The sequence below is a fragment of the Vanessa atalanta genome, chromosome 19, assembly GCF_905147765.1.
Source record: "Vanessa atalanta chromosome 19, ilVanAtal1.2, whole genome shotgun sequence".
NCBI lineage: Eukaryota > Metazoa > Arthropoda > Insecta > Lepidoptera > Nymphalidae > Vanessa > Vanessa atalanta.
In genome coordinates this window covers 5222640-5249504 of record NC_061889.1, presented here as the reverse complement: position 1 = coordinate 5249504, position 26865 = coordinate 5222640, and the positions used below count along the sequence as shown (strand labels likewise).

The following is a 26865-nucleotide window of genomic DNA, read 5'->3' as shown; positions in this document are numbered from 1 at the left end:
TTTAGCATTGCATCCGTGTGAAGCCGGGGCGGGTCGCTAGTTTTAAATAATAACTCGATTTAATTGTTCGCTAAATTACTGTTTTTTTTATTTTAATAATGAAATAAGTTAAGAAGCACAAATAACAGCATGAGTCGTATTTGATATCATATGTTATATCATAAAATGAACTAAACTTTGCTGTTTTGTACATCTCAATCAATGTTGACGCTTTGCTCCGAGAACGGATGCTATTAAGTTTATAACCTTGGAAGTTACATCGTAATCAGACTTTGACTTGTGATATAGGGGTAATATTTAAACGAACATGCTCCGTTATTTTATAATATTATTCTTAGATAATGTTTTTTTTTCAAATGCATTTTTATATATTACTGTAAAAGCTCGAACTATTTTTTTTATTATTATTATTATGATTACGATTTTCCAGTAAAACCGAAGATTAAGCGACATGAGTTGGTCAATGTAAGTATTTATTATAAAGAGACGACTTTTTCGGACTTTTATCATTCCAACCCTTTTTTTTTTGTTTTACGAGGAGGAAATGCATTTACGCATTCCGCCCGGTCGAAAGGGCGACCGGGTCGGGTATGTGGGACTACCGGCGCTGAAGGTCCCGTTCTACCCACTAAAACCACCTCGGATTTCCGCCTCTCCGCAAGGCGACAGGGCTACGGGAATGCGCATGGCTCACCACCGCGGCCCTGCCAGCGGCCGTCGCTGTAAAGGGGCGGCCCGCCACGAAGGGCATGCCAGGATGTTACGGCGCACCTTCCGACTCCGCCTTCGTCTGAACCATGAACGGACTCCCCCGAGTCCGCCACTGGAAGCTAAGCGGCAGCGGATATGATGGAAATTTCCGCTGCCAACCACACTGTGTCACGTTCAAAGCATCCGGCCTAGATGGTCGCGGCGCCGTCGACGCAGCGGGAGGGAGTTGGTGTCATCCTCCCGCTGTCGCTCCGCCGCCTCCTTTGCGGATATTACGGCTTCGCTGAAAACCCGTAATGCCGCCCACGCTTCTTCACTCGCGACCATCTTTCGGACTAAAGCGGGAAGCGAGATGTCTCCGTCAAAGGCCGTGGACAGGGCTGTGCGAGTCTCCGCCCAAGCTGAGCAATCTGCGCTCGTGTGCTCGGCCGTGTCCACGGCTCCGTCGTCGCAGTGGTGGCATACCACCGACGGCTCTCTACCGACCACTTCGCACAAGTATTTGGCGAAGCAGCCGTGACCGATCATGAGCTGCGTCAGGTGACACGTGAGTGGGCCTAGTTTGCGCTCGACCCACTCTTTCAAAACAGGCCGAATGGCCGCCGCGAGTTCCCCACTGCTTACCATTCCAACCAAACCTAACATGAAAATCCTAAGATTTACCAAGTGAACGATGCTAAAATGCTCGATTCCCAAAGTTTTATGGACATTTACCATTCATAATCGGTAAATCTTAGGTTTTACTGGAAAATCTTAAGATTTACCGTAGTTCGAGCTTTTACAGTAACATAAATAATACTATCTAACTTTCCTGGCTTCGCGAAATCAATATTAGGGCCTACATAAAACTATTTATTGAAGTTTATATTGAAAGACATTTTCTTTGTTATAGGTCGCAAACGAGCAGGAGGCTCACCTGATGGAAAGTGATTACCACCGCCCATGGACATCAGCAAAACACCGGGGGGCTTTCAGGTGCGTTGCCGGCCTTTTAGGAATGAGTACGCTCTTTTCTTGAAGGTTGCCAAGTCGTATCTGTTCGGAAAAACCGCCGGCGAAAGCTAGTTCCACAAAGTGGTTAAAAACAATGAAACATTATTGTTAATTATAAGGCCAGCTGTGCGATTCTGTTAAAAGTGACTTCGTATCTGAGTCGTCAAATTATTACAATTGGCTTACGGTGATACACAATTTTGATCCGTGTATGTGTGTGTATTTTGATGCTGTATTTTTTTTATAATTAAATCCAGTCTATTGAAATAAAACTAGTTTTTAACGGATTTAATCGCGTATATTAATTATTTTAATTATTTTAACATCCCGACGTTTCGAGCACTTTGCAGTGTTCGTGGTCACGGGCAGACTGCAGAGTGCTCGAAACGTCGGGATGTTAAAATAATTAATATACGCGATTAAATCCGTTAAAAACTAGTTTTATTTCAATGTGTAATAATCGCGAAAATCTAAGACAACATTAAATCCAGTCTATCTCGCATATCACACTGACATTACAAGCTCGTGTTCTACGGTGAGTTACGAGTTTTTCTTTACATTAACTTTCGCCGGCTTACGTAGAACTCATCAAAGTTCAATAATAATCGGATGTATGGTGTAATAACATGTATAGGATATATTATTTTTATATTATTAAGATGCGGGAAAAACAAAAGAATGGCGATAGAGACACAAAAGATTAATTTAAATAAAATTACGAATATATAATTTAAAGGAGAAACATTTTATCTAAATAGATAGCATATATAACTGTATTAGTGTTGTACAACTGCCACTTCTCTTCCCGGAGGAGGCAATTTGGAGCAACGTGCAAGTTGGTCAAATAATCACGTGGATAGTATTTGATCCGACACATGCAGGTTGCCTTACGGTGTTCTCTTTTACTGTCAAGCACAAGATGAATTATATACACAAAGGAAACCCAGGGTTTGTATTTGTTAGCTGACGCTTAAAGGAGGCAGGCGAAACCGAGAGCATTTTTTTTAACAACAGAGCTACTGATAGTTTTATTTACAAGACAATCGTTCATTATACGCGATAATCATTTTTAATGAATGAAAAATTACGAATAATATATTTTTCAATAAAAATAAAATTCCTACTAAAAAATTGTGGTCTTTTGTCAAAGCTAAAATACTACAGCTACAAAGATGGCATATGTTCGTTTTTATTTTTTCTTTTTTTAATTTATAATTGAACATTAAAAATACAAAATATAATCATCTCCTGTCTGCTTCTCCATCATAAAATGATTTTCTCCAAAGTGATAAAATGGCTACAACAATATATGTAAAATATATATATTTCAGATGCTAAATACTAAGTACTTATTCAGTTTTTTTTTTATAACAATCCGCTTATCCATCTAAGCCTTGGAGGTTATAGAAATACGGATAATATTTTGGACGAGCGTGCATGCAAACAACAACACTATTACATACGAAGTTGTATAGTCTTGATATTCATAAATAGCCTTTATAGTTCAGTAAAATGCAACTCAAATCGTGGGATTTGAACAGCGCTGTAAGAATTCAATCCGTATCTCACTCGTGAACAGCTGACAACCAACATTACGCTATTTTAATACGCGTATATTATAAATTTTATAATTATTGTTAATTTCATGTTTGTAATCTCCGGTGAGTTTCGAGTTTTTTTTACAGAATATCCCTACTAAACACGTTTGGGTGGGTAATATGGGTAGTAATATGGGTCATTATCTTTAATAATTATACATCAAAAACAGCGTATCATCGTAAATCGATTGTCAACATAATAGACACTGAGTGTTTAGAGAAATATCACTGCTGATCTTGAGAAATCTATGAAAGGAAGCAATATATTTTAATAAAAGCAATTGGAGCATTATCTTATATCCTGATTAACTCACGGTACGCGTCAACTTCGATCAGTATGTACTGCGTCTGTCGTCTATGTAACTCAACTCAGAACTCGAGTTCAATAATTGAGAGAAGGAAATATTTTATCCCAAAAAATCAAACATTTATTTTTTATTTAATCCATTAATTATTCAAACCCATTTAAACTCCAATCGTCCACAAATAGACCAGGACCTTTGCCCAACAGCCCACCATTAAATACTTATATCACGCTTCATTACATCTTATCTCGTATAAGATAAAACGCCTCGTCAATGTTATAAATAAATTGGCAAATAAAATTGACCTGTAGTCATAGTAACTAAGATACTAACTAAATTTAAAGAATTTATTAAAATTGGTAGATCAAGAACATAATTATATAAATGATGCCTTACTTAAGTGCTTATCTTCCATGTTTTAGAAGTTAACATGGTGATATCTATTATTAGAAGGGGAAACCAATTTTACCGCATACAAGCCCCCGCCCCCGCCCCCTTCCAAGAAGTCGAGGTACTTCATATATTATTAACTTAAAAATGTCTGTATAATAACTCTGTCTGCACTGCTTGACACAATCTTTTCTTACAGCATATTTGATATAATAATAATTTGGCAATAATATAACCGACTTAAATTTAAAAACAATCGAATTGATCCCTTATTTTTCCTAAAATCGTTAAAAATATTTTTAAAATGAATTTCTTCGGTCACTATAAATTTCCTTAATCTTGCAATTCGAGCAACCTGACGGCTAGGAAATCAGTGTGTTTATTTATCGGTCAACCTTCGATGGTTTCAAATTGACGTTATTAGGGTCCGATTGTAATGAGGGTCAAATTTTATAGCGTTCCTTAGAGACTTCTCCGATCTCGATTACGATGGTCTCTCAAGACCACTTGATGTAAGCTTACGTCTGCTACTCCGTATTTAAACTTTTTATCCTAATGCACTAATGCGACTGAAAGGATTAGATACAGATTTTAAGGGATAACTTTTAATTGCATAATATCATTAAAAAGTAGGGCACGGATATCACATAAATGTAGGTGAGACAGATTATCTCACGGTTTTCCTTCACTTCCGTATTAAAAATAGAAGGAAACTGCAAGACTCACGCAGACTAACACTACGTGCGATCGATGCGATGCGAAACTACTGCGTGCGATCTTCTTGATATATTCCTTGGCCTTGGTTAATAGGAAAAAAAATGTTTTTTTTTTTTTTTTAATAAAATCTCATAGGTACGTTAAGTCTGTTTAAGCATTTTTCTATATTTCATTTGTTTGGATTGCTGTTTCGAATCTAAATACTTTTTTCACGCCTATATTTGTATTTTATTTAGTACACTTTCGCTTTTTGCGAAGGTATTTTTTTCAAATATTGTTAACATTAATTTTAATTCTGATCATATGTGGTGCGTTTATGTAAAACCGTATTGCCATTACGAATCGTGGTTTGATTTCTATTAGAAGAGCCTTACAAAGAATATCACATTTATATGTTTTTTATTCTTTCTTACCGATTGTTGTAAAATGTATGAACAACTATTATTGAAATAATGTAAGTTTTATAATATTAGTAAAATGTTAGAACAACTATTAATGAAATAATGTAAGTTTTATAATATTAGTAAAATGTAAGAACAACTATTAATTAAATAATGTTCGTCACAATATTTGTTTGATGGATCATTTTACTATTACCAAACTGTCAGAATAACGAAACATTGGTCTATTATTATTGGTTTTATATGTATTTTAATTTTTATAGCATTAAATATGCAAACTCTAAACATTAGTCAGTTTTAACTATGATGATGATGATATATTCTTTGTAATTACATTTAAACCTTACCTAACAACTTAAACAAAAATCTGAGCCTACTAGGCTATTTGATATATAACTAAATTGATATAGTGGAAGTTGTCTGTGTTTGCACTCCTGTGCCTCAGTAAACGCGTAAAGCCGTTGGCCGTGCGCTTCTCCCCTGTCGTGTTTGCAGTTCAGAACAGCAACCATAACAAAATCATTTAGAAGGACATCATAATTGTTATTAAATTAAGATTTCGCTAAAATAGATTTTATATATAAAATAAACTTAAATATAGGAAATTGTCTATTATATCGAATCACATCTTTTATGATTATTTTAATATACTGTGGATTTGAATCTGATTTTAATAGCTAGACTTCTTCGAACGATATTCAAAGAATAATGAGGTGAGCCATTAGCGTACATAAGTTACCAATTTATTTAGAAATAGTATATATAGTACTTTTAATATATATTTATATTCTATCATCACCTTACTTTAAAGGATTGTAATGTAAGGAGTCTTTAAATCATGTCCAATAACTTAATTTTTTATACACCTTTAATTTACTTTATACTTGGTAGATCCAAATATTACATTTAACAGCCGAGGAAGCCTATGCTCAAGAGTGGTAAATTTAGATGCAATTAATTAGACTAATGAAATGGAAATTTATTCCATACTAATTGTAAAGTACAATTATCACACGAATTAATTGTAACCATGAAATTATTTAAAATATTCGGATAATTTTAAATATCGAATTAGAAAATAAATACATACCTCGTGTCCTTATAAACTTCTAAAACAGGCACGAAAAGTTTAAATTTAATGCCACTTGTTAATTTTAAACATACTTTTAATTAAGTTTGACGTTTAAAGGCTTCGCGTTTCTTTCCCTTGTTGTTTTAATTACTTGGTCTAGCTGTTCGCAGCTGTGGTGGTAAGTCGGTATAATGTATAAAGAGATTGCTTTATTTATTTAAATAAGTATTATAATACTATAATTACTTTTAATATAAATTATAGCTGAAAACTATAATTTGTTAAGTTATATTATGAATATTCTAACTAACTGTGCAAGGCATAGATGTTTATACACAAATAGACGTGTACTCAATTTAGTAATGATGACAATGCATTCCGACACAACGAAAAAGTTCAGCCGGGATGTTTTGTTATGATGTTTTTTAGGCAACGGAAATACAAACTATCTCATTCCAGACTACTAAGAATTTCTTGAAATTAAATTCCAATAACTATTTATGAACCCAACTCGGAGTCGTAGGACCTAGTCCTAGGACCTTGTTACCTGCAGAGTTATAAGCAAGCTTACCAAGTCAGAATACTGACTGGTTTCGGGGCTATAAAGCTTTTAAACTGCGTGACGGCCTTTGGAATAGTATCATGTTTGTATTTCATTTCTTTTTTTTTTTTTTTTAAATTAGTATTTCATTGTTGCAGCAAAAAATATGCAAACAGAAAAGTACAAACTTGATTAAATAACCATATATTTTCTGTATATGAAGTAATTTATATTGCGCTTAGGATTTTTTTTTTGTTACAAAATTGGCCAAGGATCTCATACTACATCAAACATATAATCACTAAATTTTATTTTATTTTTTTAATAAAAGATTACCTATTTCGCATCCCTATTTGCCCCTTCATTTAAACTTAAAATGTGTGGTAGGAGTGAAGACAACAATAACCTTAGGATCGATTCTGTGACTTTTCACATCGCTTGGCGGCCCTTAAACCATTGCGCTATTCACTATAAATAAATTTAGCCTTCAATACGTGGAATTAGTGACTGTTCGTCGTTTTGGCAATGGAAAGATATAATTAGCTTTGATAAGTAAGCAAGTAATTATATGTTATCAAAGACTAAGACTGTAAAGTGAAATAAGAAGTTGTATATATGTATATTTTATTCGAGAAATAAGTTTCATGTTAGTAAAAGTGAATTTAAATCAAATCTCCTTAATAGCAAACACAGCAAAACCAGATTTCTAATATAAGTTCGAGATAGGATTATTGAATTGCAAATTCGCGATAGATTTTATGTGACGAGCATATATTAAATCTTAGACATATATAAACCCGTTTATAACAGTATACAATAAAGTTTCAGGTCACAATAATAAAATTTAGCAAGTTTTATTTTGAGGCTCATAGTAAAAATATAAAGTTATTATTAACCTACATCATTGTAATTCATTAAACATAGTCTTCTATAACTAAACACATTACATGCTTTGTTTAATAGCTTACATTTATGTCAATCAATTTAGTTACAAGAATATCTTGCATGCATCTTCGTTTGAGATCAGACCTTGAAACATAATTTCAACGTTAATGGCATACCGAATGCCTATTACCGAGTCAATTTACAGAAGTGACTATGATGCAGCATATATGCATACTCACCTTGTTGTTAGAATATATATAATAAATTGAGCTGATATGACGCCGTTGCTAGAACACCAAATTTAAAAGAGTTTTGTGGATCAAGCCCAGGTTAGCACTACTTACTTTTGATGTTATTAATTTCAGGAAATATTGTCATTAACAATATTATAAATTTTGGATGAAATCCTGCCACATCCACCATTCCGCATTGCAAAAAACTCCAAACCTTTTCATATTGGTGGGTTTGACTCAGTAGGACTTTTACAAGCTGTTACTTTAAGAAATACTTAACATTGCTGTAAGCATGATATATCACTTATGAGGTGACCTACTTCCTTATCTGGATTCCAATTAAAATATATGTTTTCATATTTTGCGAAAACAAATTTCTTATATTTAAATTCATTCAAAGCGTTCTCTATAAAATCCACTTGCGATATAAATTTGACAAGCGAAGAGGTAACGAGCTTTTAAGATGTCCATGCTATAAATTCGAAAATGTCTTTGCTAGTTTGTCCTTATTTCTTCAAGCAACGGCGCAAGGGATCTTCGTGATTTTTTACATAGAAAGCGATATCGACTCGAGATAAAGTACAATAGAAAGTTATCGACACCGGAAAAAGCAACACGGCACAAAATCCATGGATAGAAACTAGTTAGTTCGTATATCAGAAATTGACTACCTCGTTAGTCTAGTGGTCTTATATATGGCCGCAGATTCCGAGGCCCAGGGTTCAAACCCCAGGTCAAATGGATGAAAATTTATTGGATTATCCTATTGAAAACCTCTTAGTAAAAATCTGGAGTCTGGAAGTTGGAAGTGTGTACCCTACCATGCCTTGGAAATTACGTAAAGATTTTGGTCCTGCATCTGAATTTTTACCGGTCGTGCGAAATTTGCCGTCCTATCGGATTATAAGAATGCAACTGGGTTTACGCATACACTTGTACTTGTTGGCTAGTCTCTCTTGAGATTGGCTGCCGTTGCCGAAATCGGTTCGTATCATATAAATGACATCATCATAATAATCATTGTCCTTTGAAAAGACCAAACCAATATCTCGAATGTTCCAACCATGGGGTTCGACACGTATTGTCTTCAAAGAGAAATGTTATGCTTTCCGTACAATTAAATTATGCCAATTGTTTCGCATAACAATAATTAATCAATTGTTAATTTGCATCATTATTATTAAATTCCATCTCATTGTTAGCGTCAATGAGATACAATTATTTTACCAGTAATTTAGTTGTAGTTTTCTTAATTTATTTTAATTAATATTATCGGTTTTATTCTGATACAATATATCCAGAAATTGAATATTCAATCACTACTCTATTCGAAATATTTTATTTTAAATATGTATTATATTTTGTTGGAGTTCTTTAGTGTTAAATAAATAAATAGGATGACTGTGAAGTTTTAAGGTCGAAGTTATGAACTTTTTTAATAGTCTTCCGGTCAATCCTAGCCCGTGGAGAAATGTAATGGGTTAGTAGCTTTATTGGAAATGCCTATTTTCATGACTATTTACTTTTTTTTTGCAGCTAAACGTACAGCTGGTATTATAAGTGTTTACGTCATTAGTAGAAGGGTCGCTTCGGCCCATGTACCGTTGATCTTGACTTCGACCATTTCGTTGCTAGAAGCGAATCTTCAAATGTATAATACCTGGATTCTAAGCTTCTGTCAAGAAATATCAGTAGCAACCCGTAGTTAAGAAAGTAATACATTGCTGTGCACAGACAGCACGTACAGCCGTTGGTCCTGCTCCTGAAATGTCTCCAATCGTCTCGGATTATCGCCGAGAGTGGGGACTATTATACAATTAAAATTTAGACACACTCTGTCCATTATCATATCTCCTGTGCAGCGGGCAATTTTTCTTTGATAGGTGTCGCAGTAACCGAATCGTTCCTATATTACCGTTGCACTATTGATACTACAAATGCAATTCTTTGTAAAAATGTTTTAATCTTGAAATTAAACTTTTATACTTTTGAAACGTTAAAAGTACGTTTCTCTTAAGATGGTGCTAGTTTTTATTTAAATTATTAACAAAGAACTCTTTATAAAGGAACAGCTTAATTTAACAAATAAGAAAGTTTTAGTAGCCATTAGTTATTTAAATTTATATTACGTATATTCAAGACTTAAAATAATATTACTTCATTAATTGTACTAATAGTTTTTTTTTCAATTCTCATTTAGATTATTAGCATATTTAAATAAATATATAACAATATTAATAATAATAATCGTTTAAGAGTATTTTTATAATCTTTGTACATTGTTTTTGCTTTTTTTAGTCCTACTTTTAATTAGTATCTACATATATCAATACTAACATTATAAGTGTAAAATTAACTCTGTCTTGACAGACAGTTTATCGGTTTAGATGAAATTTGGTGTGAAGGTAGTTTGAGTCCTGGAGTCCAGTGTCCATGCACTACTTTTTAATTAATGGTATTACGGTTTTTGTGCTACAGGTAAGGTTTTATAAATTACCCGCGGGTAAAACCACAAGTTCAGCTAGTCTTATATAATTACATCTACTAATGATTGTACACTATATAAATATATATGTGCGATCATTATTTTGCGTCATTGTATTAACAACGGAGTAATATTAATAAGTACCGTAAACAATATGTTCTTTACAGCCATTTTAATGTCAAGAACCCTTATATTATTGCTGGGTCAGTCAAAATCTTAGAAGTTTGTTTATCTGTTAAATGTGGATTGTAAGAATCTTCTGGTTTGATTTGAAAAATCTTTTTCTGTTATTGACTATTTGCATCAGGCTACGATTGGCAGTAAAGATTAAGGCGGGTAGAGCCGCGAGAAGAACCTAATATATTTAAACATAATTATTTATATATACATATATATAGGAGTTCAAGTTTGCTTCGTTCCGAATTTCATCAAATTCGGATTAGCGGTTTAGTCGTGTAAGCGTAACAGACACCCAGAAAGAGTTTCTCTCGAATTTGTATATTAGCATATATGTATATATCAATTGAGCCGAGACGGCCCAGTGGTTAGAACGCGTGCATCTTAACCGATGATTTCGGGTTCAAACTCAGGCAGGCACCACTGAATTTTCATGTGCTTAATTTGTGTTTATAGTTCATCTCGTGCTCGGCGGTGAAGGAAAACATCGTGAGGAAACCTGTATGTGCCTAATTCAACGAGATTCTGCCACATGTGTATTCCGCCAACCCGCATTGGAGCAGCGTGGTGGAATATGCTCCAAACCTTCTCCGCAAAGGGAGAGGAGGCCTTTAGCCCAGCAGTATGAAAATTTACAGGCTGCTAATGCTAAAAAAATAAAAAATATATCAATAAGACGGGAGTATTTTATATAACTTGCATTTATATGTGTAGGATTTGTTCATAAATTAGATATGATTCTATTGAACAGCTTATAGTGGTTTAATTCTCCGCTTTATACTAACTACCTATATTGATATTCAATCCCAGTAAATAAAATGTACGAAGTATAAGTATTTGTTGTTATATAGTAAGCGTATTCAAATCGTATTTGCTATGAATTTTTAGAGCTGAGTGCAATACGCCGTTCGGAGTATGCATTATCGATTTTTTGATTCTCCTTTAAGCTGCTTCGAGGAGATTATATGGTTTATTTCATTTTATGAATATTTGTAAAACGATTCCGATTGAAATGATTGTGTGGAGATTTATGTTTTTGTTTTTTTATATAGTTAGTGATAAGTTTGGTAGTAATCCAATCTGGCCACATGGAATATTTGGCAGTGGCATTTTATCAAAAGATGTAAAATAATTTTTAAAAAAGTCAATGGATTTCATTTAATAAATTGACGTTAGAATTGAAGTTTGTAAAAAACTATTTATTTTAATTTTGCTTAAGTTTTTCATTTTTTTTCTTATACATACATAGTGCCGCTCTCTAACCGACCAGTGACTTTTTTCAAAATAAATTATTGGTTAATTCGTATTAATTTAGAAAACGCCATCAAGAATCTTTAATTTTCTGCACATCTACGGCTGGAGCTTTTCAAAATGAGACTATAACCAATTTTTTTATGTGCAGTCATCGTCCCATAATCACTGGGTCAAAAATCGGCTTACGCTATTAATATATAAGAAAGTAATATGAATTTTTGATGTAAAGCATCTTTTGGTGCGCCTTAGTGTACCCCACACAAAACCGAAGATCGACTCATATGTCGTGATCACTATCAACCGGCATCACTACTCCCTTCTTACAATTATGTTAAGTTATATTTTTTATTTCATATCTAATTATTGCTTCATATCTAATTATTTCCAGAAAGGCAGCGTGCTTGGGACGATATGGGGTACAAGTCTGAGCTCGGCCGACTTGTCAGTGCTGCTAGTGGAGTGGATCTGGCCAGACTCAGAGCGGTGTCGAGGGCGGAGTCTGGAGCTTGGTTGCAGGCTTTGCCTTCACCTAACTTTGGGACTCTTCTCGACAGTGACTCTTTGCGTGTGGCTGTGGCTCTCCGCCTGGGCTGCGATGTTTGTCAACCACACCGATGCATCTGCGGGTCCATGGTGGGTGCCAACGGGCATCACGCATTGAGTTGCGGACGATGCTCGGGGAGATTTCCCCGACACCACGCTCTCAACGACATTGTCCGGAGAGCCTTGGTTTCGGCGAATGTCCCATGCGTCCTGGAACCACCGGGTCTCTGTCGCTCCGATGGCAAGAGACCAGATGGTTTGACACTGGTCCCATGGCAAAGGGGGAGGAGTTTGTTGTGGGATGCTACCTGTGTCAATACCTTTGCAGTATCTCACCTAGCTCATACAACACGGACGGCTGGGGCGGCTGCTGAGAGTGCGGCAGCGAAAAAGCGGGAGAAATATGCCCCCTTGTGTAAAAGATTTTTATTTGTGCCACTAGCGTTCGAGACGTCAGGATGTTGGGGGTCGGATGCCCTTGCTTTAATCAGGGAGATTGGCTATCGCCTTAGAGAGAGGGGATTTGACAGTCGCTCCGGGTCCTACCTGGCGCAGAGGTTGTCCGTTGCCGTACAGCGTGGAAATGCAGCCTGCATTATGGGCAGCTTTGCGTCGGGTGGGAACCAGGAGAGACTATTTTAAATATGATTTTGTATAACATTTTTATATTATATTCATTTGATTTGTTTTAATTAATTTAAAAAAATGGGTTAATCTTAAAAAAAAAAAAAAAAAAAAAAAAAAAAAAAAAAAAAAAAAAAAAAAAAAAAAAAAAAAAAAAAAAAAAAAAAAATTATTGCTTTATTTTTATTTTAAACTTTTCAATGACCATGAATTTGATGTTCCATTTTTGATGAATAAATATGATCATTTTTTTTTTAATGTAACTGACCAAATCAAGCGTTATAAAACCTCTTTAATAAAAAAAATAATAGGTATAATTATATTTATACATTATATATTATTGAAAATACATTAACTTATCATATAGACAATATAATTATTTATTGCCTGAACTGAATGTGCTGTTTATTTATTGATTTAGTAATAGGTGAATAATTTGTGATTTGAAGCTGAAACCTACCTAACAAATCAAAGTTTCATCTACTGAACCAACACGACTCTTTCAAACTTGCAATAAATATTAAAACGTCAGATTATATTCGTTTTGGTTTTACTCAACTAATTTATTCGCTGGCGTTTATTTTCAACTCGCTGTGGTGGCTTGGACGTTAATTAAGTGCCTACAACGTTCGTAGACTCCTCGAGAATTCATTTTTAATCGCTCAACGCGTAATTATTTTTCTACGTAGGAAATTATACATATAGAATGAATTAAACTTCAAACTTCGATACTATTCGATATTTCATTTGATAGATTATTCGATCTTTTAATCAATCGATAATCGATTCGATCAAATACGATTTAAAATTAGAATCAATGTTTTTATTGGAATATGAAAAGTCCCGTCAAATCTATATTAACAATTTCGTGCAGATCTACGATAGACGCCCATCGAAACCTATCGACAATTTTAGACCGTTAAAAAATTATTATTTTTTAATTTCGTATATTCGAGATATTTCCATATTAAGCCCATAAAATTCAATGACATTTAGTTCTACCGGCGACCATGTTTGACGTTTACGGATGCAATCAGTAAATGTGTTCCAAATAATAATTTGGTGCGGGGTTACGGTAAGCTCAATGGACACTTATCCACAGTAAATTATCAATTAATGATAAACTGTATTCGTTTATTTATTTTACCCGATTGAAGTCGGGTTTTCAACTAGTTTATTAATATTTTGATGATAAAAATGTTTTGTTGGATCATTAGCCCCAATTAACCTAATTACTTTATAATTTTGTTAAATATCTTGTGATTATAAAACAAATTAACACCTGAAAATACCAAAGTTATTCTTGATTAAAAAATAAAACAAATTTATGACGAAATTATATATTTTCCATACCGGGAAACGTATTAAATCTTAATATTGTTTTCTTTATTTTTTTATTATTATTTTATCTCCACAGACGTGCTGTCCGAGCCTTTGTTGTAACCAGCCTGTAATTTAATAGGCCTGTTTGTTTTTTTGAAAAGCATCACCCCAATTTAAAATTTAGGGTCACATTGGTTTCTAAACTAATGACAGGGTTAGGTAGTTGTTTTTTTTTCTAGTATAGGTTGGTGGATGGACAAATGGGCCACCTGATGCTAAGTGGTCACCACAATACATAGATATGCACCTCTGTATGATATATAAAATATTCCTAACATCGCCAGTGAACTATCAAATGGAAGCTATGATGTCCTTTGTCCAGCCTACCTTGAACCATCCTTGTTAACAAAAAACTTGTTGTTACATTGGCTCACTCACCCTTCAAATCGAAATACAACAGTATTAAGTATTGCTCTCTGACTTTAGAATATCCGATTTGTGGGTGGGTGACCTTGCACCAACTAAAGCTAAAATGTTTTTTTTCCTAAACATCTTGTAACGTGTGAAAACTTCAGTACTCATTTTAAAGTAATCGCTTGTATTAACTTTATAACCTCAATTCGAAGCAGGTACCTGGCCTGAAAAAAGAATTTTTAAATTATCAAAGTTGTAACATAAAAACTTTTCGAACGGCGTAAGGAGAATGTTTGGTCCGGATTAGTGCTAAGCCACCTTTCGCTGTAATCACATTTACTACGGGGTTCCGAGTGGCCTTTTAAAGTGTTTCTCACCGACTACTGTTTTCGCACTTAACGTTTAACGATTCGACTATATTTTACTTTATTTTTTATTTAATTAAAAAAATATAGTTCATTTAATTTTACTAATTCATTTGTAAAACTCACGAATATTAAATCAAGTAATACTATTTTTACCTGGATCTTATATTAAACAAATCGTTATTTTATGTAACGTCACATATATATACATATGTTAGCTGTAATATTGCGAAAGGGTTTTTATATGAATTCTTATAAAGACGATTTATTAAGCGGTATGCGTACGAATAATTATTTAAATAAAGCAATCTTATGACAATAATCGGGCATTAGATAATTTAAAAAAACAGATTGAGATAAATTTACTGTAACCAGAATAAAGTTGAATTGCGTATTAATATTAATAGTACTTGTAATATATTTTCTTTGTGATATCACCCGATTGTTTTGTGGATCGAATTCTTATCAAGTTTTGCTTATTACTTAAAAAAATATCAAGATATTTTGTTAACGATATCGTCATTTAACTTTATTTTTAAGAGCGTATCTTGATCCTTTTCAGTCACGGCAACTATTCTCAAGGGTCTCTAGTCCAGTCTGACTAAGGCGAGACATATTATGGGGCATAAATGTAGACAAAAAATATTAAACATTTATTACATCACCAAGATACAAGAAGTTGTGTCTGTAGTTACACTGGCTAACTCACCCTTCAAACCGAAACACAACAATACTGAGTACTGCTGTTTGTCGGTAGAATATCTGATGTATGGGTGGGACCTACTCAGACGAGCTAGATTAAAGTTAACAATTAATTAATAATAGCGATACAACTTTCCTTCTAATATTTTGATACTTCTAAAACGCTAAATGAAATAAAACGGATTACATATTATTTTTTTATAGTTAACATCGTGGGTGTATTTGTATTCGCAAAAGCACTTAGTTGTACACAAAATAAATTTTGTTTGAGTGGAATTCGTAACAACGAAGTCTCTGCACAATGCAATTTACCGTAGCAGCGGAGGTTTGCAATATTGACTTTTCAATAAAATTGAATAGCATATATTTTACGTTTATTTACAAGACAAAAGGCAAATGATGAAGGCATAAAAAGAAAGCGAGTTCATAACAACTCGAAATAGAAAATTATTTACAAGCAGGTTTATGATTTCCTATTTTATAAAAGAGAACATTCTCTACATATATGTATATACTAAAAATTAGAATGGCAAAATAATATTAGTATAATAAATACGTTGATGAAATATAACAACAAATAAATAATGAACATGTTCCAAGCAAATCTTTAATTGGTTTCGGTTTTAAATGGAATGGAAAAAGACGATGAATGGGCGTTGAATTACGTTTAATCAAACCTACTGACACTACTTGGCGCAATGCTTACTACTTGGCTTACCATAATTGTGTTTTATGTGACCATTTGGTCACCTAAAACAAGACTCTGACATCTCTCACTCTGACATGTGATAAATATCGAATAAGAATTTTATTCTCGATCTATTTTCATAACATCAGGGTATGTAACCTTATGTAATAAATTAATAAAAACTTTAAGGTAATTTGTATCTAAATATATGTGTTTGTATGTAAATTATTTCATAAATAATATTTAATAAATATCTAGATTATAGTCGCACATTTTATTCCAAATGTTTGAAACAACGATCGCATAAACTAAGGCATTTGTACTAATTTGACGCAATAACGGCTTAAAAATTTATAATAGACTTTACGATCCTGTTTAAAATGTAAGAGCCAGTATTATTACTGGCTCCAAAGATAGAAATTCTTAGATCCCGTTGTTGGCGGCGCGTTTGCGGTGTAGGAAAAAAATCGTACTTTAAAAGTGTCAGAGTCTTGTTTTAGGTGACCAAATGGTCACATAAAACACAATTATGGTAAGCCAAGTAGTAAGCATTGCGCCAAGTAGTGTCAGTAGGTTTGATTAAACGTGAAAATATGAAATAAAAAATATTTTTTAATGTTTTATATGGAGCGTTGGATACTTGAGATAATATTATGTTAAAAAAAATAATAGTGTTAATAATTAAAAAAAATTAATATGTCCCACAAAAAAAAAAATTCAAAGACATGTTTTCGATACGTAATAATACTTAAGTTACTAAAATCAGAATATTATGTTTATTTACTATAGGTACCTAAACTATTCATACGAATGTACTGAAACTTTGGTAAGTTGTTCTGCGTACGCTTGCTATTGTTCAGGCCCAAAACATAACAATATTATTTCTATCTATGTATGTAACCAGGAATGTTATGGAGCTCTGAAACCAAACTATCGGATATCCGTAATAAAAATCTATCCAAAACCATAAACAACGCCGATAAAAAAAAAATGTTTGCATAGTGTTATACTTAAAGAGATTAGCTAATTCTATTTCAAAGCTATTAGTTTTTTCTGTTATTATACTTAATACTAAGAAATAGTCTATAAATAAAATCAAATGATTTCCTTTACAATTTCAAAATAATCTGATATCCATAACCGACACTATCCGAAACAATCGAATAATCCGTATCTAATAATTTCGTATCCGTAATCATATCTGACACATATAAAAGATTATTAATATATCCGTATCCATACCCAGATCCGAAACATCCATGATACTAATATACTAATATTATAAATATGATAGTAAATCTGCCTGTCACACTTAAACCGCTGAACCAACTTAGATGTTATGTGGAAATATTTTGAGTCCCGGGGAAGGAGACTATTTTTTTTTCTATTTGACTCCTGGCCAGTAGAAGAGGTGACGGGGTGTGTAATATGGGATAAGTTTTATTAATTTCGCGCAGACAAAGCCGCAAATACAGCTAGTTCAAATTTAAACATTTTATGTATTCTGCCATGCAAAGCCGAAACGGATGCCTAGTTCAACATTAAATCCATGTATTGTCTTTTGTAAATCATAAAACACCTCAGTCTCAAAACGTAGAAAATTATCAATGTTACTCTTAACAAGTGAACAATTTTCAATCGGGGCAAGCTATATTCGATGAGCACCTATAAATAATAACGATATCTTTAATCATATTCAAATGTTCAACCGTGTTGAAATAAATGTCAGTTATAAACCGAATATAAATATGGTGCTTTATAATGTATGGCTTGACGTACTTTACGGGCACCTATATAAATGTTCAGTTTAATATCATCTTATGATGAATAACAAAAACATGCTTCTTGTTTTGTTCCGATTTAGGAATACACGTGTCTTGCATATGTGTGAGTATTTGTATGTGTGTGGGGGTGTATATATAATTAAGTATAAAGATAGGAACACACGTGTTGGTTCGTATACCCTGGCTATTAAAACATAAAATAAACTATGTCATTAAGGTTAATAGAAGTATTTTTTGGTATGCAGTATGTACCTTTAAGTTTTAAATCTTATACTATATTTCTTAACATAAAAAAGACGAACAAATAGGATTATAAAGATTAATGCGTTTAAATTAACATGTCGCGTTTAAACCAAACTTTTTTTAAGCTAGTTTGAATTGTAAAAAAACATTTAACTAAAGTACATAATCTTGCTAGAATAAAAAATGCTTTAAAATTTTAATAATATTTTCCAAGAAAAACAGCTTTTACAGTGTACTAACTAGTAATAAACATGAAAGCTGAAAATCTTATCAGATTAAATCTTAAATTAAAAATAAAAACATTTTTAAAACGTTAACATCCTGTAAATTTCCCACTGCTAGGCTATAAGGCCTCTTCTCCCTTTAAGGAGAAGGTTTGGATGGTGTTTGGTGGATACACATGTGGCAGAATTTCGGTGAAATTAGATACATGCAGGTTTCCTCACGATGTTTTCCTTCACCGCCGAGCACGAAATGAATTATAAACACAAATTAAGCACATGAAAATTCAGTGGTGCTTACCTGGGAACCCGTAATCAACGGTTAAGATGCACTCGTTATAACCACTGGGCCATCTCGGCTCTAAAAAATAATTTTATTGAGACATTATTATAAACAGCTACATATACATACTACATATGTGTTTCAATGTATTCTGAAGAAAATACAAATAGCGTTGACAAGAATGAGGTGCTCGGAAGTCTCTAATATTATGGACTTCCCGAAGGAAATTACACAACAACGAATTGCAACACGAAATGATTTCTGCGAACTCAATCGCTATGTCGGAATAGCTGGCTATTTCGGTTTTGAATATTTTATCATTCTTGTGGATTAAATTTATCATCTTTCAATTAACATGACGTCATTATTTTTTTTTATATTAAATTGAATTGTTATTGTGTAAATAAATATTCGAACCAAGAAAGATTTTTTTTTAAATTCAACAATATATTAAAATCAAAATAAATACCATTAAATACAAATCGTAAAGCTACTTCCGGTTTGGAATATAGATACCTAGAAAAACCGTAGAGAAACTTAGTACTTACTCTTTTTAATCATAATATATTAACAATTACATATTAAGTATTAATATCAACAAATATTAATACCAAGGTCATCTTTAGAATATTAACACTTTTTGTTCGACGGTACTCCTTATATTATAAATAAGTACTGACTTGATATAATGTTTCTTAGAATTTGAAAGACATCTTAATTTGTAAAGATAAAAATGTTTTGTCGTTTATTTTCTATAAAAAGACAAAGATAAATGTCACTTAAGGAACCGGAGCCCTGAAACTTATATATCAAGTAAAGAAATATTAAGTAACGTAGCGTTTCAAATCTTGAACATTTGTTACACTCATAATGCAAATTACTTTATGGAGTAATATTATTCCACCCACATTTGCACGCGTCGGGGTTAAATAACGCTGTGAGAATACCTGCTCTTTAACTGCCTATTCTAATGTTAAAGGTTAATGATTAAAGCAAATGGGATTAAATTTAACTTTACGCAACCAAACTTCATACTTCCTGTATCATATATGAAAATTATTAAGGCTTCCAGAAGATGAAAACTTGTATTTATAATGCTTATAAATGTTAAACTTTCACGGGCTTTGTTCGTTAAATTATGAACATTAATTAGCCTTCAATATCCTACCGCTAGTGTGGATAGGATACATGCCTCAGATTATTTTAATACGCGCAGGTTTCCTCACGATATTATTATTAGACGAGCACGAGATGATTTGTAAATTTTATAACTCTAAAATATCAGTGATGCGGCCCGGATATTAACTTTACCTCGGTATATAAAAAAAATATTTATTGCTAGGTAGATTAGCTTCCTAACTTTGTGATACTATTGCATGCAATATTCGAAAGACATACACGGGCTTATATTGAGGAAACTGTTTTAATATCGAGGATAAACAAAACAACGATCGATCAAAATATCATACTTTTTTCAAGTAGGCTCTTATAAGCAATTCTGAATTGTCATTTTACAAGATATTAAAACTCAAATTCAATGTTACTTATTCGGTTCGAAATAGAGATTGTATCGAGAAGAATTGACAAGAAACACAGTAGTTACTCTTTTTGTGACATTTCAATATATTATATACAATATATTTTAATATAAAATTATTATTTATCGTAGACGATGTGGTCAACATTTTAGTTATCATAACTGTATCAAATAACTTAATGACAATAAATATTACTTGTATACGTTATATAATTTTAAATATAGAACAAGGAAAGCTGTTGATTTCTTTTTATATACAAAAAGTGTTTAGTTTGTATGTATGTATGTATGTGTGTGTGCGTAATGTAATGCATAAAAAAATCAAAATCTAATTAAAGTCAAGCCCATTCTAGTGTGTTTCACTCTTCACTGTGTGTGTGAATCTGGATGTAACTTGTTACATGGCGAAGGAAAGTCTATTCAGCCACGGATTTAACGAGTATGAAGTCACATTCATGATCTATGAAAAGTACGTCTGAAATGAACAGCTGTTTGACGGAGCTATTTCCGAGTTTATTAAGCAGGTAATTTAAAAGTCAAGAATTACCTCGTCGTTGCCACGTCAGATTTCACCGCATTAAAATAACTTTGGCGAACTATAAGTAAAGTGAAACTCTATTAGTTAAGTTCGCAACTTTAAAGTACTAACAAAGCTTTGTAAATTACAAACTATCAGTATGTACCAGCTTCATTGCAAAGATAATTTGTAACAGTCGTAATCAGTAAAGGATATTGGAGTGAGTTCTATGAAACAATTCTATTTTATTATGAAAAAATAATGACAAATAAACGTATTATGTACACATAGCAGATAAGGTGAAGATAGAATATATAGAATACTGATCACGTGATGATTCTTTGTATAACTTAACATAATAATAATAATTATTATTATTATTTAATATTATATATTTTGATATTGCTGAATAGTACTAAATAATACTTATTTCTCCATATATGTAACTGATAAATAAGGTGGAGTTCATATTTATCGATTGTCATTTAATACTAACTGTATTTAGTCTTAGCCTAGCAGTGAGGAAGGCTGTTAAAATTTTGTATGTTATATAAATTTGTAAAAATAAATGTTAAAATATGAACATATTAAATTAAAATCTCAGGAACAAAGCCTAATGTGTTCACAATATCACATGCATATATTTATACGTATAATAGTATAGATACGTATACCTAATATAAATTATTATTATAGTTCTAAAATGAAAATAAAAGAAATGTTTCTATAATAGTATATAATCGCATTATTATCTGGTTTTACCGAGGAATCGATGGCAATATACCGTTGAATTTGTATTTCAGTCGACTTCTCATTACGAATTTCGGCTAGCTGATAAATTCGGTAAACATTTACTAGGCTTACTACTGTCAATCATTCTACGGTTCGAATGATACGATTCGAACATTTGCTAATTCCTTGTTACCGTGTATTGCGAACGTATCTGATTAGATAATATCAATTAATTGGTTTATTTATGACAGTTACCAATTGCTTTACCGTTTGTCGGAATATATTAATATCTTGTATATTATGCAGGGATGTTACGTGTAACGTCTTCTCGCTTTCTGCAATGTGTGTGTGTGATTTAGTGAAAAGGGACGGAAATGTGTAACAGACGCCGGGAAGCGCGCGCTATTTGATTTGACCAATGAACGCTCACGGTGCTAGAGTTGACCGTAAGTTGGTACCAACTCATCTTCCTAGAGAATATAAAGTTAATGTTGCTTATCCAGAAGTGAAAAAAAAATGTATTTATTTAGCATTACTTTTAAAAATGATAATTTTAGATATGTTAGTGCATATAATGTTATTGAAGTTGATTTATTTTTTTAGCTCTGACTTAGAAACGGGGAGATGGTTAAAAATGCTGCTTCAATAGTAATTCGATATTTCTTTTCTCTATATAGCAGTTTGTAAAATAGAATCTAATAAATTATGAAGAAGACAATTATTATGTATAAGCAAGCCTTACATATACATACATATTTATATATTGCATATTAATCTATCCGTCTCTACCTATTATCACATTACATCACTGTAATATCACTAGACCTCGACTATATATAAACCTATATATAATTTAGCCCATGTACATTCAAAGCTCTCTCGGCTTTGAACCCTAAATTTTTTGATTAACATCCACGTATTCTTACCACTAAGCCTTTTAGCTCTACTAATCATTCTTTAAAAAAAAATTATATTTAAATTGAAACTTTATCGTGGTTTACGAGAACTTCATTCTAAATGTCGCGTTACTAATATCGGTTTTCCCAGTTCTTTGAAAAAGAAAACGAACACAATAGAATGGCTTACATGAAAATACAATATGGCCAAGGACTCCGAATGATCGTGTTTCGTTTGGATATTGATGACGCACCTGGCCCCATAGTCATAGTACATATATCAATATTATTATTTTTCTTTTTATGTTGCTATAGTTGCGTTTGGCGGTCGCGTTTCTTGAGGTTAAATGTATAAATAGAAAATCTCGTTTTTTAATTCAATAGCGTACAATTGTGCCACCTGATTGAACATTGCCCATAGACGTAGGCACCGTAGGAAATATATCACACATCACCAATGCGCTCCAACCTCGGAAACTAAGATGTTATGTCCCCTGTGCCTGTAGTTAAACTGGCTTACTCATCCTTCGAAATGAAACATAATAGCACCGAGTGCTTAGCGATAGGATGAGTGGGTGGTACCTACACAGATGGAGTTTTACAAAGCCTTACCACCGAATTGTGCTAAATATGTAGTTTTAAAATGAACTATTGAGATACAAGATTTAAGTATATTTGCATAATATTAATAAAATAGGCAGATAGACTGGAATACGTGAATTTTAACCGCAGTATGCTGGTTCACACCAGCTTAAAATTCATTAAAGGAAAACATCGCGAGGAAAGGTATCGCATGAAATTCTGCCACATCCACCGACCCACAATTTAGCAGCGTAGTGGATGCACTTTCAAAAGGAAAGGCAAAATATACCACGTAGATATAATTATTTTTGGTTATATCCATAATTAGTTGGTAATTAACAGTATTTAAAACGGGATATTTACCATGTTTTTTATTTTTATTTGTTGGAGCTCGATATTTCGACATTATCTACGAATGTCTTGTTCACGAGACTGTTAGTTATAAAAATAACCATGTTAATTTAAAATCTTATAGTTGGTAATTATTTTAGAAATCAAAGCTGAAGCAAAGGAAAGTGGAACGGCAGCCTCATTCGTTTTTTATACAATCACTCCGTCAATATTGAAATATTTGCATAATCGATGGCATTTTTTACAATAACCTTAACAAATAATAATCAACACATATTTATTGTATAAGTATATAGGTTACCATCGATATATATTACGTCTAAATATAAAAGTATCGTTGGCTATGAATGTTTATATTATTCTAACCTTTAAAGTTTATAATAAAACGCCATAAAGGTCAAAAACTCGTGTAATGTAATACGATTTATTGATTGATTGATCAATTATTCAACGATAATAGCTATACACGCGATAATAAATAAATATATCGTTTCATATTTAAAGTGTATGTGTACCCATTCAGAACTGCAAACTGTAAATCTAAATATTCAAATGCATAAACATCGTATTACAGAAACGTGCCGTGTTTCTTACTTAACCGCAAAACCATTGATAACTTTAGCAAAGCAAAATATCTGGGCAAAAGCTGGAAAACTCGTTCGCGACATTTCGCAAAATATTTGACTTATTCAACTGCTGCGTTCCATCGCAAATCAAATAAAGACTCGTTTGGGAGACGACAGAGTGGTTAGGGAATTCTATACGAGTGACATTTTGATACAATTTATGGTTTGAAAGATATTGATATTGTTAAAAAGTATGATATATATTACGACATATGTGCATGGATACGTTTTTTTAAATTCATTTTCCATATTCAAAATTTAAATCACACGTTATTTATTTTAATTTAAAATAGCTGGTAAATGGACTATCTAGGTAAGTGATCCTATAATACTAGTAAACCCTTACAACGTCAATTATACGACACCAACATTGGGAACTAATGGGTTATGTCCCTTGTACCTGTAGTTGATTAATTATTATCGAGTTGAACTTCATCAATAATTAAATTGTCAATTAAGAGTATTAATCCAATTTTGATAAATTTTATTTTTAAATAGAATATTTGATGGATAACCTTAATGGGATCGTTTAATTTCAAGCACGTGAAAATTTCATGAAATAGGTAGTTAAAAAAGTAGTGTATCATTTTACTAAAACTAGAACATCTTTAAATTTATTTATTATGATTTAAAGTCTTCTAAGGTTTTCGATAGCGATGTCGTCAAAGCGAGTTTTAAGACGTCTTTGCCATAAGAAGTCCGATATAAAGCGTCGCTTAATAACGTATCTAACATAAGGCATACAAACGTTATGTATACTGTATCTAATCTTAGTTATACATATATAAATAGAAAAACCTAAGCTAAATTAAAAACAAGATCTTATTTGATTTTTTCGTATTATGTGATAGCGAATTCATTAGTTTAGTAAATATAATCAATATTATTTTTTTATTTATACAAAATTTTTAAACGTTAATATAGAGCAATCCAAAGACGAGCCATAATACTTATGACGTCACTGTGTCGTATTCCGTTCATCAAACCCTTTCATTTGATATCTATATTAACGGGGTTACTATGGATATAATAAAAAGTCATTTTGCATATCCTTCATATTGGATTTGAAATTACCGTATTTAATTAATGCCGCCATTTGAGGTTACGATGGTTAAAAAACTCTAGGAACTACGACATCTCGTTTACATATACAATGTTTCACTGATGACATTCGACGGCAAATAGCGTCACACTAGGAAACCCGAACTTAAGATTTCCTACTTATTAAATTAAAACTTCTAAAAATACAATCTTTTCTTATAAAAATATGCTAATAACATTTACAAGAGTAATTAAATATCTTTCTTTTTATTCGTGGTTACATGTAATGTTTATTGGTCTCGCTGTGGAGTTAAAGTAACTTACAATATAATGTCTGTACTCCACTGCATTATTACGTTAATTTAGATAACTTAGATAGAATAAAATTTAAAAACGAATGTATAGAATAAGGATTATTTAAGTATATAATATAAATGCATTCTTTTTTTTTTTGGTTATTAACTAATTTATGAACTATCTGATACCTGACCATTCCATTCGACGTAAATTAGATCTTATTTATGATTTTGGTATAAGGAACTAGCTGCAAAGCTTCGCAAGGGTTGCATAAGTTTATTCAATAAAACGTTTTTAATGAAGGACAAACACCCAAAGAAAACATACGCAACACAACTAACCAAAGTTTCTTCATAATCGGAAATCCATAGAGGACATACAAACATTATTTTTATTAAGAAAAAGGTTTATATAACGCTTAAAGTTCACGACAAAATAAACTTCTATTCGGTATTTTGTCAAAATCCATTTCGCTGGTTCGAGTTTCAAGCGAGTTTAAGCGCTTTAAAATTCTTTACAGTAACTGTAAATTATGAAATGAGAAAATATACATTATATTTCTAAATAAAATTAATCACAATTCTAGCGGTTTTTAATATACATAAATGTATAATTCGAAAAATTTTTACAAGCTTTATAAAATCATTTTTGATAAGTTTGACAACATCTAACTCCTAGCCCATTTCGGCCGCGTGTATTCCCAAGGGACCATAGCCAGCTGCGCAAGACATATAGTGCAATTTCTATTCCTTTACTCGTATTACGATGGTAACACAAATCCGACAGGACCGGAAACAGCTAAGGCGTAGGCCAAACATTGTTTTCGACATAGCACAGCTAACAAATCTTTCAAACTCCGGGCTACTATTGAGATTTTTTTAAAAGGGAATATTTAGTTACTTTTTATTTTATTTTCATTAGGACAACCAACAGTAGATGCAATATTACATCCAAAATAAAAAATAAATTACATTTCAAAAATATTAAAACAAAAGTTCTACTACTTATAGGTAGTCTCACCATGCAATATCATATTACACAATGTATGTATGAAAAATATAAATTAACATAAGAAATAATTAAAAATAAGAAGTATAATACATATTTTTAACTATTATATAATAAATAATAATTAATTATAGAACCGACACGGGATCGCTAAGCCAACGTAACAGTCTAAATTAAAAAAAAAAATAACGTACCTCAATCATTATTTATTAAAATCATGTTATATTATCCCAAGTACCATAGACCACCATAGACAAAAGTATAGACAATATTTGCGTTTATCTATTTTCAACATTGAAACATATTACAACATTTTATCCATCACA

General features: G+C 32.3%; 2 protein-coding genes across 2 annotated transcripts in view; both read right to left on the bottom strand.

Annotated features, from left to right (window-relative positions):
• Positions 1-26865, bottom strand: part of LOC125071320 (dopamine receptor 2-like) — a 154495-nt gene that overhangs the window by 107641 nt on the left and 19989 nt on the right. The gene's annotated exons all lie outside the window — the stretch shown is intronic.
• Positions 886-1338, bottom strand: LOC125071573. The gene has a single exon (XM_047681893.1). It carries the CDS (start codon positions 1336-1338, stop codon positions 886-888), a length of 453 nt encoding a protein of 150 aa, XP_047537849.1.